At 48.5% G+C, this 15668-nt stretch overlaps 1 protein-coding gene across 2 annotated transcripts in view; it reads right to left on the bottom strand.

The window, feature by feature from the left end:
- Positions 1 to 10338: 10338 nt before the first annotated feature.
- Positions 10339 to 15668, bottom strand: part of CYGB (cytoglobin) — a 49162-nt gene continuing 43832 nt past the window's right edge. The window contains exon 4 of one of the 2 annotated variants that reach the window (XM_074971507.1): positions 10339 to 10470. In XM_074971507.1, coding sequence (XP_074827608.1) covers positions 10405 to 10470 — 66 coding nt within the window. In that variant the 3' untranslated portion in view covers positions 10339 to 10404. The remainder of the gene's footprint in view (positions 10471 to 15668) is intronic. The other variant, XM_074971506.1, reaches the window with a different exon arrangement.

Genomic DNA, 15668 nt, shown 5'->3' on the forward strand with positions numbered 1-15668 from the left:
GCCGGCAGTTCCAGCTGCTGTGGGAATAATACAAACGAGGGCAATTCACACCATAGAACTGTCACTGACTTTATGACACTGTTACAGCCAAAAGAGATCCCAGCAAATAACGTCTCTTCGGCTTCAGCCCTGGTGGTGTTTCCTGGGTCAAGCAACCCTATGGACATTGGAGATGTTACCTCTGTCCTGTCCTGGTGCAGGGCCAGTCTCTTAGCTGTTTTGTGGCTTAAGAGTGCTCCAGTCTGTGGAGATTAAGCTAACATTTATTGTTAGCACAGTAGCTGACCAAGAGACCAAACCTTGCTGCCTCCATCCAGAGAACCAGCTGCTCAGCCAGCTCCTGCAGAGAGGGCCACCTATTGCAGTAGTTACAGAGTATGGGGATTGCCTCATAGCTGGGATCAGTGACCCTGTTCCCTGAGATCCTACACAGCAATCCAGATCAGTGCTTGGAACTGACTTGCGCTCCATCTGCCTTTGGGGTCCATAGAGCTTGAGCCGTTCTTGGCCAGTAACATCTGACTCTGCACGTCCTTGCCCTGGAGGGCGAGGGGCCAGTCTTCACTGCTGGATAGGAACGTTCCATGAGTTATGTGTAAAAAACGGAAATGGGCGCAAACCAGAGCCCTGGAGCCAAACTGTCTCGAACCCTGAGGCCATTCAGATTGGACTGTCTTGTTGTCTCTGCTAATAAAGGACCCTTCCTGTTGTCCCATCCACCCAAGCCTTAAAAGCTGTTTTTCCACCTGCCTGGTGCGCTCTGCTGTCCTTTGTGGAGGTGTGATGGGGTGGCTGCTCCTCACTGGCAGACTGGAGGCAGTCAATTAGAAACGGGTTGAGAGGAATAGCCAATCATGGCCCGGTAGGCTCATATAAGAAGGGCTGCAGGGCAGAGCAGAGTTCAGTAGCTGCCTGGAGCTTGAGGAGGGAAGATCAGGCTCCTAGTAGGAGGAAGGAGTGCCAGCACCCTGGACAGAGCAGAGGTGATGGCGGGCGAGACACCACCAGAAGAGGGTGCAGAGCTAATTCCCAAGACAGCCAGTAGGAGGTGCCACAGTGGTGAGTCCCACCCCATCATAGGGGGATTTGGAAAAGTCCTACCCAATCTATGCAGACATTGCAAGGGATTAGTCCTGGCACCAGCCCTCCACATCAATACCAAGGACTTTGCCATTGACTCGCGTTGTGTATTTGTGCCATTTCAGCATTCCAAGCCTCCATATCTGCTTTTTCAAAATGAGGCTAATATGACATGATATCTGGGGCTAGCTCTGAGGGATTAATACCCACTGGGGGTGTCTGCAAAGAGCGTGGAACAGGCAACATGCAGAGTGTGATGATGAAATTGGTGGAGCTCTGTTCTCCTCCACCCACTCTGAATCTGGCCTGTGCTAGCGAACAAGGCAAGGCTAAGAAAGGGGGAGAGAGAGGGAGATGGAAAGCCCTCTGGACTTGGAGAGGTGCCCAGTGTAAATAACGTGCACTGCTCCCAGACACTTCAGCATTTCCTTTTCCTGCTGTCTTTTCTCAAATGAAAAATCTGATTTTTGCCTGACAGATGGCTGAAGGTAAACATTGTGATCAAGGTGCTAATGAGAATGCTACAGGGCTCTCACAGCTCTTTAGACCTCAGAGGCAGACAAGCATGCAGAGAAAGTGTCAGCGGCCTTTCTGGAATAGATAAGCGTGCAGCCGATCTGCCGAGACAATGATCAGCATGACACCAGTGACATGACAATGTGCTGAAATCCCCAATCAAACTGAGATTGCCGTGCATCTGGGGTGGAAGCATCTAACGAAGGCTGGCGCCCCCATTATGTGCTTTCCACCTCGCTGCTACAGTCTGACACATTGCAAAGGGCCTCTCCCTACCCCCGTCATGTCTGGGCTGGGGGCTCTGGTGCCTTCGATTTTCTTGCCTTTCCTTCCCCTCCCACTCTGCATGGATCTGGGGCTCCACCCATCTGCACAGGGTTTAGAATGACTATTCAGAGGGTTGCCGTGAATAGCTGGACTGTGTGTTGAAAGAGGTGGATTCAGGCTAAGAGGGTCAGAAAGGAAGGATAGTCCAGTGGCAAGACCGCAGGCTAGAACCCAGGAGAAGTGTGTCCCTGCTCTTGCTGCTTTGGCAAGTCACTCAGGCCCGGATCCTCAAAGGATGAGGCACCCAACTCCCATTAATTTCAGTGGGGGTTAGGCACCTACCACCTTAGGGGATCTGGCCTTAGTCCCTCAGTTCCACATCTGTACAATGGGGGTAACAGCACTTCTCTACCTCACAGGGCAGATGTGGGCATACATACAGCAAAGGTTGTCCAGTGCTCAGATACTACAGTAATGGAGGTCAGACAAGAACCATAGGTTTTGCTCTCATTCACACTGGTATAATTCTATCAGATTCCATGGAAACTGAGAGCTGGATCTTGGCCATGTTCTGAACGTAGATTGGTGACGAAACGTAGACTTATTATCCTAGCTTCCATCCACGGGATTACGCTAGGTCTGTATTTAGGCCAATGTGTGCACTGGGTTTTGAAGAGACATCCCCCGGACTGGGTTGCTGAGAGTGTTCTATCTAATTGCTCCAGGGCAGATGGCTTGACTGGGTTTGGGATGAACCTAAACATTTACATTTCATTCAGAATGACTGTCACAGTAGCCATGTCTACACTGGGAAATGTGCCATGTTGGAAAATGTGTTAACATCATGTTAGTTAAAATGTGTAAGCTAAGCATGATTTTGTCCTGGATGTAGTCTGGGACAGAAATTATTAAAATGTGTTAGATGGTTACGGTCACCGTAGATTTGACCACCCCTTTGCAAACCCAGCTCCGGGATGACACATTGTGAGCATAACCTTGGAGGGGGGTCAGATTTATATTGAGCTTTGTAACAGTTTTGATTTGGGTTGAAGATTGCACCCTGTGCCCTTGTCCACCTGTCATGCTCTGAACCCCAATCAGTCAAAGTGTAACCTCAGGGGTCAGGCGGGTCAAAGGGCAGTCTATATCAGTGGTCGGAGTTCATGCAAGAAGTTCTGATAGCCAGGAGATCCAATCCAAGGGGAAGGTACAGCAAGGCAGCTGGTGAGGTTGGGTCGGGCAGCAAGGCCAGGTCAAGCCAGGTCCAAGTAGCAGCTAGCAGGCAATGGCTTGTTGTTCAGACAAGGCCAGAAAGAAAGCAGGAATTTTATATATGGTCACCAGCCCATCAGGGTCAAGACCATGCGGCCAATCAGGAAGCAGGTTGCAGAATGCAGGAAGTTGGCCACTCAAGTGTATGACTTCTTTGATCAGTTGGTGTGGTGTGGTGTGATGTGTTGGCCAAGACTGCTTCCTCAACCCAGGGAATCTAAGTTTGAGACTGGGGTTCAAGACCAAGGTCCTGACTACAATGACCTGTAGTTGGAGACTTATAGTTCATCTCACCATCCCCCTCCTTACATGGATTATTGGCCAGAGGGTGGGTTAAGGTTGTACAGTACCAAATAATGAAAAAAAACCATACCATTGTAATTCATGAACGAAGGGGCAAGGTGAAGCTTGGGGTGGCAATCAGGGGTGCTGGAACAATGTGTGTAGCGGGGGTGCTGAGAGCCATTGAACCAAACTGTAAACCCTGTCTATGAAGGAAACCACTTTAAGTTGGGGGTGCAGCAGTACCCCTAGTTCCAGCACCTATAGTGGCAATTGGAAGAGAGTATGTGTGGGAAAGTTTCTAGACATGAATAATGGGGGGAAAGTACTGGGATCTGGAGCCCCTTTGAGGTGAGGGCAGAGTCTCTGGCCCATATCAAGAGGCTTCCTAAATGAAGGTTGGCTGGAAGCTCTGAATGGGCAGAGTTAAGGTTAAATTAAATAATTAGGGCTACTCAAACACCACAGGGTGGGGGAAGGAATATTGAACATTTTGTCTAAAAATAAATGCCTGGTTTTTTGTTGTTGAAATTTGAAATGTCTAAATTCAGAATGTTTCCCTTTGTTCGATGGTTGGTCAAAAATAGGGGAAACAGTTAACAACAATGTGATTGGCATTTTCCTCCCTTTTTATTTTTTATCAATATTTCAATACCAGAAAAATTGTGACCCTGCCCCAGGAATAAGAGGAGTGAGGACTTTCTGACACGGGGGGCTCTGAATTCTCACCCTTGCTTTTGCTAGTGTGTGGACTAAACATGGCTGAAGGTGGGTAGGGGTCTTGTTAAATGAGCACAGCAGAACTCAGCTGGAGCTGGAATTAAGATCTCGCTCTGTTCCTTTCCTGCACCAGTTTCTAGCTTCCCCTTGGCTTTAGATGCCAGTGTCCTTGAGCCAGGCATGCCTGATGTGGGTAGGAGGCTGGAGACAGGCAGCCGTGCTTTCATTCAGCCACATCCTTTTGTTGTTTGGCTTTGATTCCCCCCTCTCTAATCAGTGCTGTGCCCTTCTGACAGCTGATTATCCCTGGCTGTCTCTCTGGGACCAGCATGAAGGTGATGGGAGAGGGGTAGCAGTAGAACCAAGCTGGGTCAACAGAGGATTAATTACATTTCTGACAGGTTTCAGAGTAACAGCCGTGTTAGTCTGTATTCGTAAAAAGAAAAAAGAAAAGGAGTACTTGTGGCACCTTAGAGACTAACCAGTTTATTTGAGCATGAGCTTTCGTGAGCTACAGCTCACTTCTGGCACTTTGCAGTGGTGTCGCATCAGCACAGAAAAAAATCAAGGCATTTCCCCCTTCGCCCAGCACGTCAGGAATAGCGATTAGTATCCTAGAGGGCTGATTAGAAACTGCACAGAATTACCAGCATCTGCCCTTTGCAATGCTCTTTTACCTGGTCTAGGCTATGGCTTAGGTGCCAGTCGGTAGTAACAGGTGATATTTATCACCATCAGCTCTCAGTCTCTTAAAGGTGACTTGCCAGTCATTTTCTCACGGACAGGAACAGCTGTCTCAGAGCAGCTGGCACATCACAAAAGACATTCCATCCAGAATGTCCCCCTATGAGCTGGCTAATGTGTCCATGCAACACTGCCCTCTATGTGATAGTATCACAGCTGTGTGTCATAGATGCTGTACTGCTACGAGCTAATGAGAATCCCTTTGGTTTGGAAGGGGCCCATGCTCAAATGGCAGAGACCAGGCTGGATTCTTAATTTTAGCGAGGACAACAGAACAGGGCAATTTGTAGCCAGCCCCAAATCAGGATCAATAGTGGGAGGATGTTTTAACCTACCAATTGGGGGTGGGGTGGGGGTAGGCTGCTGGCCCTCTCCCTAGGCCAGGAACTACTGACACCAGGCCCAAAGGCTCTTTCATGCCCTTTCCTCAGGGCCCAGGTTACTAATTAAATCAAAACTACACAAAGTAACACAAAACAAAGCCATTCCCCAGACCAACCCAGGGTGTGGGGACCTTTTCCCTGCACCCATCCCTCTACTCCACACAACCCTCCCTTCTACAGCACCCAGCCAACTGGGCTCTCTTGGCCCTTTCTAGAAAACACCTGACTGACCCCTTCCCAGCTGGTTCTGATAATTGCACAGGGCTGTCAAGGCCCAACCCCCCACACCAGCACTTTATAAGGCAGAGCAACCTGTTAAAAGGTGTTTAATACAAAATGGGACCCAGAACTACCATAACTTAGCTTCTCCCTGTCCTGGATTCTTTGATCTCCCTCACCATATGCTTCCAAAATGCATTGCTCCCCCTCACTCCAGCCCCTCAATGGACTCCTGGACTTCAGTGTTTTATGTGGGTGAGGGCCACCATCTGCCCTTTGGTTTCTTACCAACCCAGCATTGTACTCGGTCCCCTCTGACTGCCAGGCCTCCCCTTCCCCACTCCAGGTGATAGTGGTTCCTGGGCATTCCAAGTGGTGTCAGCTCTTGTGATTCATTGTGAGTCTTGTGAGATTCGGTGTTTTTTGTAAAATCCTAGCTGCTGGAGTCATGTTGTTACGGGAAAAATCTTAGCTTCTATTTTTAAAAAAAGTGACTTTCTAGCCCTCATGGCCGCAAAGAAATCTTGAAAAAGGGGACCCCTAAAGGTTAAAAAACTTCCAACAAACCCAAAAGCCAAAATCAAAATGAAATCCCATGCACCAGAATGCAAATGAAAAGAACCAGCATTTATGATTTCTTAAAATCTCACGACTTCTGGCTCCTCATGATTTTTGGGGGTCAGACTCGGGATTTTTAAATGCTTGGCATTGTCTATGCTGTATTGAGCGCCAACACACACAAGGCCATGACACCGTATGACGAGGAACAAATGTATCAAGATGAAACAAATCCACAAGACAGCGTCCTGGGTGCAAACACTGGTCATAAAGGAGAAGAAGTACAGTTGGGGTCACCAGTATGTAGGACCGTGAAGAGGAGGGTGTTTTCATTAGGAGAATGATACCCAGAATGAAGCATCCCACACGTTCCGAAATCACCTTTGTTTTAAAATATACTATTACATTATAATAATATGTATGGATTTATTATTTATACAACCCCATAGCTGTGCATGACACTTGACAGAGAAATCAAATGACAGACAAGTTGTGGATTTTGCAGATTAGAACAGGGCTGGAAGGATTAGGTTTGGCTGAGTAGATGGTGTGGCGCCGGTAGCTATGGAACAACGGTTATGCCTACACTTAGAGCTGGGGGTGTGATTCCCAGCACAAGCCAACATACTCGCACTAGCTCTTATCGGGCTAGCATGCTTAAAATTGTAGTGAAGCCACAGGAGTACAAGCGGCGGTGTGGGTTAGATGTTAGAAGCAGACTTCGACTCCCTCAGGGAACAGATGGCCAGGATCCCCTGGGGGACTATCATGAAGGGGAAGGGAGTCCAGGAGAGCTGGCTGTATTTCAAGGAATCCCTGTTGAGGTTACAGGGACAAACCATCCCGATGAGTCGAAAGAATAGTAAACATGGCAGGCGACCAGCTTGGCTTAATGGTGAAATCCTAGCGGATCTTAAACGTAAAAAAGAAGCTTACAAGAAGTGGAAGGTTGGACATATGACCAGGGAAGAGTATAAAAATATTGCTTGGGCATGTAGGAAAGATATCAGGAGGGCCAAATCGCACCTGGAGCTGCAGCTAGCAAGAGATGTCAAGAGTAACAAAAAGGGTTTCTTCAGGTATGTTGGCAACAAGAAGAAAGCCAAGGAAAGTGTGGGCCCCTTACTGAATGAGGGAGGCAACCTAGTGACAGAGGATGTGGAAAAAGCTAATGTACTCAATGCTTTTTTTGCCTCTGTTTTCACTAACAAGGTCAGCTCCCAGACTGCTGCGCTGGGCATCACAAAATGGGGAAGAGATGGCCAGCCCTCTGTGGAGATAGAGGTGGTTAGGGACTATTTAGAAAAGCTGGACGTGCACAAGTCCATGGGGCCGGACGAGTTGCATCCGAGAGTGCTGAAGGAATTGGCGGCTGTGATTGCAGAGCCCTTGGCCATTATCTTTGAAAACTCGTGGCGAATGGGGGAAGTCCCGGATGACTGGAAAAAGGCTAATGTAGTGCCAATCTTTAAAAAAGGGAAGAAGGAGGATCCTGGGAACTACAGGCCAGTCAGCCTCACCTCAGTCCCTGGAAAAATCATGGAGCAGGTCCTCAAAGAATCAATCCTGAAGCACTTACATGAGAGGAAAGTGATCAGGAACAGTCAGCATGGATTCACCAAGGGAAGGTCATGCCTGACTAATCTAATCGCCTTTTATGATGAGATTACTGGTTCTGTGGATGAAGGGAAAGCAGTGGATGTATTGTTTCTTGACTTTAGCAAAGCTTTTGACATGGTCTCCCACAGTATTCTTGTCAGCAAGTTAAGGAAGTATGGGCTGGATGAATGCACTATAAGGTGGGTAGAAAGCTGGCTAGATTGTCGGGCTCAACGGGTAGTGATAAATGGCTCCATGTCTAGTTGGCAGCCGGTGTCAAGTGGAGTGCCCCAGGGGTCGGTCCTGGGGCCGGTTTTGTTCAATATCTTCATAAATGATCTGGAGGATGGTGTGGATTGCACGCTCAGCAAATTTGCGGATGATACTAAACTGGGAGGAGTGGTAGATACGCTGGAGGGGAGGGATAGGATACAGAAGGACCTAGACAGATTGGAGGATTGGGCCAAAAGAAATCTGATGAGGTTCAATAAGGATAAGTGCAGGGTCCTACACTTAGGACGGAAGAATCCAATGCACCGCTACAGACTAGGGACCGAATGGCTAGGCAGCAGTTCTGCGGAAAAAGACCTAGGGGTGACAGTGGACGAGAAGCTGGATATGAGTCAGCAGTGTGCCCTTGTTGCCAAGAAGGCCAATGGCATTTTGGGATGTATAAGTAGGGGCATAGCGAGCAGATCGAGGGACGTGATCGTTCCCCTCTATTCGACACTGGTGAGGCCTCATCTGGAGTACTGTGTCCAGTTTTGGGCCCCACACTACAAGAAGGATGTGGATAAATTGGAGAGAGTCCAGCGAAGGGCAACAAAAATGATTAGGGGTCTAGAGCACATGACTTATGAGGAGAGGCTGAGGGAGCTGGGATTGTTTAGTCTGCAGAAGAGAAGAATGAGGGGGGATTTGATAGCTGCTTTCAACTACCTGAAAGGGGGTTCCAAAGAGGATGGCTCTAGACTGTTCTCAATGGTAGCAGATGACAGAACGAGGAGTAATGGTCTCAAGTTGCAGTGGGGGAGGTTTAGGTTGGATATTAGGAAAAACTTTTTCACTAAGAGGGTGGTGAAACACTGGAATGCGTTACCTAGGGAGGTGGTGGAATCTCCTTCCTTAGAGGTTTTTAAGGTCAGGCTTGACAAAGCCCTGGCTGGGATGATTTAACTGGGAATTGGTCCTGCTTCGAGCAGGGGGTTGGACTAGATGACCTTCTGGGGTCCCTTCCAACCCTGATATTCTATGATTCTATGATTCTACGATTCTATGATTCCCCAGTACTTACCCATGGGATGTGTGCAGGTTTGTATTCGGGGTGACTAGCCCATGCCGCTGCTGCCTCAGCCAGGGCTACTGCAGCTACACTGCTGAGAGCTAGTGCAAATGTATGTATGTGAGCTAGGAATTACATCCCTAGTGTAGAAGTAGCCTATGTTTCATTGTTCTGTGTCCTGCATCTTACAATATCTAAGACCTCAGCCTGCAGGCAGAGACAACAGCCATTTTGTTCTCAGACTTTAGTACAGATTGTTAGAGAGAAGTACTCACTGTGATCTCTCAGGGAAACTTTCTTTTTGTTCTTTCTTGTTTTGTTGTTTCCCTTAATCTAAAATAAAAGCAATTTAGCCTGAAAGTTTATAGCTGTTCTTTGTGTAGAGTCAATCTTTCCTTCTACCAATAAATAAATAAATAGAAGAAGAGAGAAAATATGTATCGTTACTAATTAAAATGTACAAAAAAAGGAAAGTTAATTATTTTAAAATAGTGCTTAAAGGCTAATAAGTATTTGTGTTCATTTAAAAAAATCACTATTTACTCTGCTTAAAAATAAAATATAAGTACGTCCACATCATGGAATCTGATCATGATTTTATTTCTGAATCTGTTTTTGAATCTCAGCTTCTAAACCATTAATTTTTTTGAATAACTAGTACCTGTTTTTTTCTTTATTTCCCACTAATGCAAACATTTTAGTCAATCATTTGAAAAAGCTTTAGAAATAAACATCAATATTTCTTTTTGAGTTTCACCAGAGATAAAAGTCAAATCCTTCCAATCCTAATCATAAGGAAAAGAATTACAACATGAAAATGATGTAAAATCTGGGTCTGACTCTGCTTTATGCTAATCCAGTGTAAATAAAAGAAATCGACTTGGAAATTGATTTAGTAAGGTCAGAATTAGGTCCACTGTTAAGAGTTGAGATCTAGACCAGATTCGCTGTGATCAGCTGTATCATGTGGATGTTGCTAGAATGGATCATGCATATACAGTCTTGATCCTGAAAACTCTGATGGTCATGAATAACTTTTTGTATGTGCGTATGTATGGGTGTAAAGTTACTTATCTGTGTAAATGTTTGTAGGATAGGAGCTCTGCAATCTGAAGGTCTTTCCCATTCTTCCAGGCTGGAATTTCTTTTTAAAAGAACTCAGTGTTTATTCAATGTAACGCACGCTGCAGGGCCGATAGCATCTTAATTCTCAGGAACTATAGAAGGTCTCATGACAGTCAGATTATCTCATTCTGCTAATGGTCATATCAGGAAATGGAAGCTAGTTTTTCCCAGTCACAGCACAGTCATGGGAATGCTGATGCATGCGTATAACATTGTTGGTCTGGTTACAGGAATCCCCTGAGGTTCTCCCACATTCTAATATACATATATTGAATAATCACTTTAAATGAGACAGATGCAGTTCTCTTGGGCACTGTTATGGTTTAATGCAAGCTGCTCTTCATGGACAGCAGTGTTTCAGGTTGGCAGTGGAGGCTCTGTCACCTTGTTGCTGCTGGCACCACCACTGCCACCAGGAGGCTCCTGAAAAACCAGAGCATGCATCTTGCTAGTTCATTGCCCCCTTAAATATTGTCAGTAATTCCCCTCCCTCCCAGTGTAAGGGCTAAATCTTATGTCCTGAAGATCTGTCTCCAGGGGGGAGCAGAAAAGCACCAACCAGCTCAACTTCTCTTCTGCTTGCAAGGTTGATCCTGCAACCGGGGGACCGCTAGAGTGGCACTGCTCCAACATATGGTCAGTGTCCATCCTGTAGCTAACCCCGTGCTTGGCAAGAGCTGGTTCAAGGTGTCTCATCCCAGCTCCCAGACACTAGGTGGGCTCTTAGGTAGAGATGGTCCTGAGCTGCACAGTTTAGATCTAGAATTTCCTCAGAGTTTTGGTTTGGTCCATTATAATAGCTGCAAAATTTGGATCTGGTTCTGGACTTCCCAAAGACTGGGCATGTTCAGATCCAGGGCCTTTGGTAGCCTCCTGCTAGACAGAACACAATACAGCCCCTTGGGACCAACATTTTCTGAAGTCCAACTTCGGCAGCCATCCATGAAAACACCCAAAGGCAGTAGCTGCTCTGGAAAATGTGGCCATAAATGACTTGCCTGAGGTCCTGCAGTTAGTCAGTGGCAGACTCAGGAATCCTGATTCTGGATCCAGCCTGGATGAACCAGTGTGCACTTTGTGCGCTTGCACAGGGCCCCCAATCTCAGGGGCCACCAACCAGGATTGGGCCTAAGATTGCCACCTGGGTGATTTTAAACCAACCTGGCTGGTTTTTCTTCTGTTGCCGGTTGCAGTGTGCTGGGGTTTTCTTCACTTGGCACTAGTGAAAACACCCTGGCAAGCTGCAACTGGCAACAACTTCTGCGTGCATGTACAGGGGTGCCAGTGGCTGCTTCCATTATAGAGCACAGGTCCCATGGCACCTGGGAGAGCTGCTGGCATGGCATCCGGGTGCTGCTCGATGTGCCGGGCCCTCAGCATGCCAATACGGGGGCTGAGGCTCCTGCTCCTCATGGCGCTGGAAAGTAAGATGGACCCGTGGCTCACCAGCAGGGAGGAGTACAGAGTGGGACTGGGGTGGGGGAGGGGATGGTGAAGGGATTCAGCAGCCTGACTCCCCAGCTCATTGTGAGGGGGTGCCTGCGAGGGGAAGAGGAGGGTAAGGTTGCGGGGGTGCCTGCGAGGGGAAGAGGAGGATCAGGCTGGTTGTTGGCGGGGTGCCTGGGAGGGGAAGAGGAGAGTCAGGCTGGTTGTTGAGGGGTGCCTGCGAGGAGAAGAGGAGGGTCAGGCTGGTTGTTGGGGGGGATGCCTGGGAGGGGAAGAGGAGGGTCAGGCTGGTTGTTGGGGGGGTGCCTGGGAAGGGAAGAGGAGGGTCAGGCTGGTTGTTGGGGGTTGTCTGGGAAGGGAAGAGGAGGCTCAGGCTGGTTGTTGGGGAGGTGCCTGCGAGGGGAAGAGGAGGATCAGGCTGGTTGTTACGGGGGTGCCTGGGAGGGGAAGAGGAGGGTCAGGCTGGTTGTTGGGGGGGATGCCTGGGAGGGGAAGAGGAGGGTCAGGCTGGTTGTTGGGGGGGTGCCTGGGAAGGGAAGAGGAGGGTCAGGCTGGTTGTTGGGGGTTGCCTGGGAAGGGAAGAGGAGGCTCAGGCTGGTTGTTGGGGGGGTGCCTGCGAGGGGAAGAGGAGGATCAGGCTGGTTGTTACGGGGGTGCCTGGGAGGGGAAGAGGAGGGTCAGGCTGGTTGTTGGGGGGGTGCCTGGGAAGGGAAGAGGAGGGTCAGGCTGGTTGTTGGGGGTTGCCTGGGAAGGGAAGAGGAGGCTCAGGCTGGTTGTTGGGGGGGTGCCTGGGTGGGGAAGAGGAGGATCAGGCTGGTTGTTACAGGGGTGCCTGGGAGGGCAAGAGGAGGGTCAGGCTGGTGGGCGGGGGAGGCAGTGGCTTTTTTTTTTCTGTCTCTCAGAGGTGGCAACGTTATCAGGATTCCCGATGGCATTGCGTTTTGGCCCAATCTGTATCCTAAATAAAGCCAGGAATCTCCCTTCTCTGTATCCCTCCAACCGGCCTCTGTGAAGGCCCAACGGAACCGTTCACGGTTATGGACAGGGGGCTGAATTCTGCTTGGCATTTTATCCATCCAGATCTGGAGTAACTCCAATGATGGGCAGCAGAGCTAGTCCAGATTTACACCAGTGCGAGTGAGAGTAACACTGAACTCCCAGGCTGCACAGAGCATTGCCTATTCAAAACGAGAAGGCCAGGACAGCCGGCCAATCGAGCCATTAGATGGACCATAAGTTCCTTAGTGCTTTATAAATTCCTTTACTGGGGGCAAGTGGGCCTGATGGATTTATTACTAACCAGACGGTGCAATCTGAATATTTCTTTCAACTGGGGGTGGGGACTCCAATCCTTCAAGGCAAGCTGAGAGCTCCAAGCTGAGAGCTCCAAGCTCCAAGATTGTATTATATTGAGAGACTCCAGGGCCCCTATGGGACCATTGACAGGGTTGTGCACAGGGAGAAGTGGAATTTTCCATACTTCATCTCTCTTGTGAAACCAGCAGCCTGGTGCTGTGTAAGTTCTGGTCATTGCCCTGCTTTCTCATTTCACTGGGTGGGGGTACAACCAGAAGAGTCTCCCCACATCCTTTCCTTCCCTATCTTTCCTCCCCTCTCCTGTGTTAGCATTTGAAAATGTGGGAGGAGAAGAGGAACCTGATTGTAAATTAGCCCTGAAGAATTTTTCAATTTCAGATGTTTATTTCCCCCCCTTGTTATTTAATCTCTTTGCTGCCAAACTGCAGAGAATTAATCTTGGTCTGGGCTGACAGAGTTTACAGTAAGTACTGTTCAGATAAACCATATCACCCAGCGCAGATGAAGAGAAGACAGGGAATGGGAAAGGAAGGGATGGACTCCTGGTTAGTATCATTGCTGGGAGAGTCTCTTTCTTTCTTTCTTTCTTTCTTTCTTTCTTTCTTTCTTTCTTTCTTTCTTTCTTTCTTAGTTTTTAGCAAAGCTCTTTGAGGGGAAAACAGAGCCAGATCCTCAGCTAGGGTAAGTCAAGTGCAGCTTCAGTGAAATCGATTGAGTTGTTTCAGCTTACGCCAGATTGGCATCTGAAATCAATGGGAGTTAGGCACCTAAATATCTTTGAGGATCCGGGCCCTGGCTCATAAAGTGTAGTAGAACTTAATCAGCATCCAAAACGCTGCATGATGCCACTAAAGATGGGGGCTTGAGATCAGGCAAGTATGCTCTTTGGGGCTGGGGCTTTGTGTTCTGTGTTTGTATAGCGCCTAACACAATGGGGGCCTGGTTCAATACAATAAAGGAGGAGATGAAGAAAAGGGGATAGAGTTCCTTTGAGGTTGCAGGATTTATCTATCCATATTACATTAATAATGAAATATTGATTCTGCATGCATTTCTATTGGCTGGCATGTTAGCTGTTTCAAATGATCTTCTATTCACCTTCTGGGGTGGAGGGAGAAGAAATTTGCAAAATGATTCTTGGTCTTTGCCGGGTTCCCAAATAAAGGACACTGCAGAGAGGGCTAGATTTGCCTGGACCAGCTCTGATTCGCAATGACGCGCCAGGGTGCAGGACTGGATGGGCAGTGGCACGTTGCTTGCTGGATAACTATCCTGGCGCAATGGCAGACTGGTGTGAGGAATCTGCACTGGGACAGCTGCGGGGGCTGAGGATCAGAGCGGAGGTGCAGAGCTGACCTTGGCTTTGTCTTAGCCATTCATTAAACTGGACTTTTCCATTCATGTTCTCCTTCGGGGCAGGAGGGAGTCAAAAGTTTTTGAGTTCTGGAAGTGAAAGCTGCTCCGGGTGGGAGATGAATTTCTGAGTGTTTGAGCATGGCGTGATATATTTATCTTGTCTCTGGAGCCTGCCTTAGTCATATTACAACTGCCTTTCACTACAGAGTGGCTGAGAGCCCTAACAGCTAAAAAAATAAAGACACCTTAATGATAATAACTTTAATGGGACAGGGAGGCCAGGCAAATCTGAGAGCTGGATGAATGGTTTGGGCAGAAGTTTGGATCCACCTCATTCTAGCTGCCCACCTGTACCTGTCTGTGAGCTCAGGGTTAGCAGATACATCATCATGCCAGGCTTGAGGTTGGGGGAACCCAGCTGGTGTCAAACCGCTTGGAGCATCCTAGGTTTAAAGGATTGACTCTGGCTTTATTGAGCTTGTGGGAGGGAAGGAGAAAAAAATCCAGTGAAGGGGAATATGATGGGGTGTACAAACCCCACCCTGGTTAGCCAGGGGTTAGCAGGAGCCTGAGCCCAGTTAAGCAGGATGGCACCTGGTCCAGGGTGCTAGGCATAACTGGTGATCAAACCCAGCTGGGAAGGAGGTAGGTCTTCATAAAGGAAGGAGCAGGAGGCAAAGGAAGAGCTCAGTAGTCCCTCAGTTGGTGGTAGAGGAACAGGAAAGTGATATAAGGGATAGCCGGGGTTGGTGTAACCTCTAGGGTAGATGGCTTGTGTGAGGCTATGAGGTGATGGGGAAGAAGCAGCTCAGCCAACAGCAGGAGTGTGACCTTGGAGTGTGGTAGGGGCAGGATTCACAGGGGCCCAGGCAGTAGGCCTGCTTGCCCTGACATGAGGGTTGTGATGGATTGGGAGCATGGCCTAGGGCAGGAACTGGGGAGAAGCTTTGGGAGGCATTCTTCACTAGAGAAGCCTGGAAAGGGGCTACAGAGAAGGCCTGGTCTTGGTTGAAGAAATCCAGGGAGGAAACCGCAAGGAGTCTTGTGGAGCAGACCTTCAGTGCTTGGTTATAGGGTCCTTGGACTAGAACCCAGTATGGTGGGAGGACTGGGTTCCCCACTAGCCACTGGGGAAGGTGGCATGAGGCCCCTGAGATGGGAAGGTGGAGGACTGAACACCCTGGACAAAGGGGTGTAGGGACCCAGGGGCCCAGAGTTGAGTGCTGAAGACCTGACATAAGGACTCTTGTTTGTTGGACTTTGTCCCTTTGGAAAGAATGGGACTAACCTGTGACCTGGTGGAGAGCTGGGCAAACTGCTGCAGGACAAGAGGCGCTAGAAAGGAAAGAGCTGCTACACCATGCCCAGCCACAAAAGATGTGCCAATGGTGAGCTCACCCTTCTTTTGGGGGATATGGATTTAAAAAATGGACCAGCTGATAGGGAGGGTGAAAGACACAGGAGAAAAGAAAAGTGGGGGAAGGGAATCAACAAGTATCCTG

Source organism: Natator depressus, chromosome 14 (genome assembly GCF_965152275.1).
Source record: "Natator depressus isolate rNatDep1 chromosome 14, rNatDep2.hap1, whole genome shotgun sequence".
Classification (NCBI taxonomy): domain Eukaryota; kingdom Metazoa; phylum Chordata; order Testudines; family Cheloniidae; genus Natator; species Natator depressus.